This window comes from Dermacentor albipictus, unplaced genomic scaffold (genome assembly GCF_038994185.2).
Source record: "Dermacentor albipictus isolate Rhodes 1998 colony unplaced genomic scaffold, USDA_Dalb.pri_finalv2 scaffold_22, whole genome shotgun sequence".
NCBI lineage: Eukaryota > Metazoa > Arthropoda > Arachnida > Ixodida > Ixodidae > Dermacentor > Dermacentor albipictus.
Genome location: NW_027225576.1, coordinates 4,437,019 through 4,441,787, shown reverse-complemented (window position 1 = coordinate 4,441,787; position 4,769 = coordinate 4,437,019). Strand labels below are relative to the sequence as shown.

General features: G+C 52.3%; 1 protein-coding gene across 1 annotated transcript; it reads left to right on the top strand.

Annotated features, from left to right (window-relative positions):
• The first annotated feature begins 462 nt into the window (after nt 1-462).
• On the top strand, nt 463-1,473 carry LOC135918094 (E3 ubiquitin-protein ligase MARCHF2-like). Its single transcript, XM_065451749.2, has one exon. The coding sequence runs from the start codon at nt 463-465 to the stop codon at nt 1,471-1,473; it is 1,011 nt and encodes a 336-aa protein (XP_065307821.2).
• Nucleotides 1,474-4,769: the final 3,296 nt, after the last annotated feature.

Genomic DNA, 4,769 nt, shown 5'->3' with positions numbered 1-4,769 from the left:
CCTTTTTCGCAATCAAGTTCAATTCGTTCAATCACGTTCCTTTTTCGCAGACGATAAACGCTACAGTTCATAGCCTCGTGGGTTTCATTCATAGATGGTAGCGCATGGTAGCGCTCCAATGAGTTGTACGTTAAAGAAAATATTTTGAGGGGACTGATAAGCACCGAAAATGATAACGGCATAAGCGAACAGCTAAAGGGGAGAAGGTTGCTTTATATCAGCGTTCCCTCACCTTAAGGTATCCGAGAGGAGGCGCTGCAAAACTTTTTCGTCTGTGCTCGCGCGATCAGTGCGATCCCCTAGATAATTTCACGGACTCGCTCGCACGAGCAGAAGGACGGCGACATGCCTAACGACCGGTACGAGGCTCTTACCGAAGACGTACCGGCACAATCATGAGCTGCCCCCGCTCCAACTGGCACGGGTGCCCACTGTCCGCGACTGCGCCAACTTGTGGTCCGAATGCCGCGCAGTCGTTCGTGTCGAAGAAGGAGCTTTCACGAGGGCGACAGCAAGGCTCCGATACTTGACGAAGAGCAGAACTGCCACTTTTCCTCGTCGTCGTCCTCTCCTTCGCCGTCTCCAAAGCCCCGCGGTGCCAGCCGGGAGCTGTCATCCGACACCGAGCCTTCACCCTCTTGCACGCCCACGGGTTGCCATGTCTTTGTTGATTCGAGCCCCGAACACGAAGGAAAGCGCGAGGAAACGGTTATCGTGCCACCTACGGACGTACTTGTGCCATGTTCTCCATGCTCGAACTTAAGTAGCGACTTCGAAAGTGACCCGAAGTGGACTGGCAGCCCTCCACAGACACCGGCCAGTTCTCTGAATGTAACGGCGAGTAGCGGACCCATATGCCGCATTTGCCACGAGGGAGACCAACAGGACTCGCTTGTGTCGCTGTGCAGGTGCTCGGGCACCATGGGCCTCTTGCACATCACCTGCCTCGAGCGCTGGCTGAACGCCCGAAACGTAGATCGTTGCGAAATTTGCCACCAACGCTTTCCTACCGCGGGCCAGGCCACTTGCGTGCGCCAGTTCTTCCACTGGGCGCTGCACGGCGATTCGCAGCGGGCGGTGCTGGGAGACGTGTTTTGCTTAGCGCTCCTGACGCCGGTGATAGCGCTTAGCTGTTTCATGTGCAGCCACAGCGCCTCGAAGCGAGTGCTTGAAGGCCGCATGGTTGAGGCGGCCAGCCTGGTCACTCTGGCCGGCCTCTTGGTCACGGCCTACGTGGTCTGGTCGTTCCTCACGCTTCGCTTCCACTACAGAGCATTCGCGGCATGGCAGGCAAGGAATGCGATGCGCAGGATCCTGGCTCCGCCTTTCGCCAGGGGAGCAGCTGCCAGCGGACACGGCAGGACAACGGGTGGTCAATCGACCGGCGGGCGAGAGCTGGTGGACGTCGTCGCTGGAAGCGTCAACGAGACCGGGCGCACGTCCACAGCACAGGGTCAAGGCGGCGGCCGTTGAGCGGCTTTGGAACCTTCGCCTCACGTTCTGGCGGAAGACCTGCCTTCTCCTGCCTTCTGCAGGCTTCGTGTTCTGGTAGATCTGTGTTGCAGTTTCGATAAACATTTTTATTCGTCTTCGCGTCCCAGCAGTATGAAGCGTTAAATATTCTTTGTCATTTCAACATTTTTGTCGGACTGTTAGCGTTATGCAACTTCGCCTGTTTTACTTTTTACTCGATGCATTCCTGCAAGTAAAGAGAGCTTGCTCATATTTTAAAACTGCCAGTCTTTATATCAACTTGTTTTTCCAATGTCTTTTTCAGTGTTATAAATGTTATAAATGACTTCGTCTACAGCATCAGCGCATGCCGTGGTAGAGTAGTTTCTTTCACGTTGCGCTACTGAGCCCGAGGACGCAGGATTGAATCCCGGCCGCGATGGCCGCTTTTTCATTGGGACGAAGTGCAAAACCGTCCGTGTACCGCGCACTGGGCACACGTTAAGGAACCGTGGGTAGTCAAAATGAATCCGGACTCCAGCAGTGGCGTGCCTTGTGAGCTTTTGGCACGTAAAACCCTAGAACTGATTTTACAGCAGTCAAATATTTACATACATTAAGCCTTATTTGCACAATTTTGGAGTATCCGTGGTGTTACAGGATTTTGCTAGTGCATACCAAGATAGAAATCTTCTATAGAATTTCCACGTGGCAATACGGGCGCGATTCTCACCATGCTATAGTACCACACCAAGGCGGCCACGCGGACGTCAGTGCGCCATGTCACACGTGCTTAGTTTTACCTTCTGGCGGTGACCGTCCTTCACTACATTATCGCTGTTATCGTTTTGTGGCACGACGCCTGTCGTGTTGTGACATTTCGTGTTTACGCAGCTTCTGAACATTGCGGCCACCATGACGTAATGCAAACCATATATCGATTTGTGATGTCGCCCCTGCCTTCTGGGAGTGCTACGTGGTTCCAATGGCATGACAGAAAAAGGGGATGCGGTTCAAACATTGCAAATTGTAGTGCAATACTGAGGCTCGTAATAAGAAAAAAATTGCAACAGGTTTCAAGCTAGGACGTACGCACTTAGTCGAACATAACCTTAACTGATGACCCTCTCCATGCAGGCGTCATTGAAAATTTGATTAGCTTGTCGAAGTATCTACACGAATCCTCACACGGCAACTGAGGTCTGATAAACGCCTAAACCCCACAAAGAAATGACACTTGCAATGACCTTGTAGCGCGAGCGGGAACTGTTCCTGCCAGCGAAGTTTCAACCGTTTTATGCAAACTCCTGCAGACTTGAGTGATCTTTCTGAAGGCTCAAAAATCAATGCGGACTTTTAGGGGTTTTAATCAGTTGAATACATACTTGAATTTCACTGTCGCTCTTCGGCCGTGCGACAGGGTTTATCAACTTCGCGGGATAACAGCGCAATAAGGCGCTGCATAGCGAATCGTAGCCAAACGCTGCATGAGAACATCGGCCAACGCTTATACTTTGTATAAACGTTGACCTCCTGTGCCACGCGACGACCCTTCGCGGCATCGTCCGCACGGCGGCGAGACCCAGCACTAGAGACCGTGCCACTTCACCGCAGCAAATAGAGACGTGACGTGTGTGTCCTGCAAGGGAGAGCAGTTCAGAGAGCGCGGATTTCTACTGCTGCATGTCAGGTACGTGTTTCTTTAGAGTGGTGCGCGACGCGTTTTCAAAGCTTCGTTTACATGAACTCGACGCCAACGGGTCGAATCAGACGTCCAGCTGATCCAGCTCCGCCTGACCGCGTTGACATGCACATCGCCAAGCTGATTTGGCGAGTGACTATATCTCTTGGAGTCGGGTTAACTGAATTCGCCTCTACGCTCGCTCGGTCTCACCCGCTCATCATCATCATCATCAGCCTGGTTACGCCCACTGCAGGGCAAAGGCCTCTCCCATACTTCTCCAACAACCCCGGTCATGTACTAATTGTGGCCATGCCGTCCCTGCAAACTTCTTAATCTCATCCGCCCACCTAACTTTGTGCCGCCCCCTGCTACGCTTTCCTTCCCTTGGTATCCAGTCCGTAACCCTTAATGACCATCGGTTATCTTCCCTCCTCATTACATGTCCTGCCCATGCCCATTTCTTTTTCTCGATTTCAACTAAGATGTCATTAACTCGCGTTTGTTCCGTCACCCAATCTGCTCTTTTCTTATCCCTTAACGTTACACCTATCATTCTTCTTTCCATAGCTCGTTGCGTCGTCCTCAATTTGAGTAGAACCCTTTTCGTAAGCCTCCAGGTTTCTGCCCCGTAGGTGAGCACTGGTAAGACACAGCTCACCCGCTCGCGCTTACATAAACCTGATGACAAAGTCTTCGGCCCGTCAACCTGACTCGACTTCGACTTCATCGGGTTCGTGTAAGCATAGCTCTAGTGTCATCCAGTTGAATTGCGATAGCAATTATATGCACACTCCAGGCGCCTGTGCTCTACGTGCGAATGAAACCGTGCGATGGTGAGCCTAAGATGGTGGCTCAATCTTGCGCGTGCGAGGGACGATAGCGAGGAGCAATCGCGCCGTCTTCCGTCGCGCGCAAGATGGCAGAGGGAGGGGGGCGGACTGTCCATCCCGGCGGCAACTGCATATGGCGCGGCCGCGAGGGCTTTATCTTATTACGATATCATCGAGAGATGCTCAAGAGACGTGCCGCCGCGAGAACGACGATGAAGTGGGCCTCTGCCCTTGGCGCGAGCGAGTGTCGGCCTGACTGTCTGAATCCAGTGTAAACAGCCTGTAAATAGCCTCTTTGGTCTATGTCTTTGCACACTTAGCAATATCTTGAAAGCGATCTGCGACGGGGGACAGAGTCTAGGTGCGCGGACAGCCCATAGCTGCGTGGACGCTGTTTGCGTTGAAACGACAGGCAGCCGGAAGATCACTTCGCTCACTGCTGTTGCTGCGCTTCCTCATGCCAGCGTTTCGACGGCGTGTATCCGCGGTAATGGAGTGTGATGCGTTCATGTTTGCTTGTGTGCGCGCGACATCATCCTTGTTAATTTAGTTAGTAAGTGAATGTTTACAAGTGTACAGGGCCGATAAAACTACGATCCTTACATCGTACAGCTGTCTGCTAATTTGCTACCACAATCGATGCTTCGCCTTTCGGGCGAAACTCCTACTTTTTTCTTTCTGTACAGACAAGAGGTTTTTTCAGGTGGAACTGGAGTTCTCTGAAGTCTCCCGAGTCTCTGAACTCATCGAGGAGTCGAGTGTTCAGAAGCACTGTTCGCAGAGTTAGTCACTGAAACCAAAGG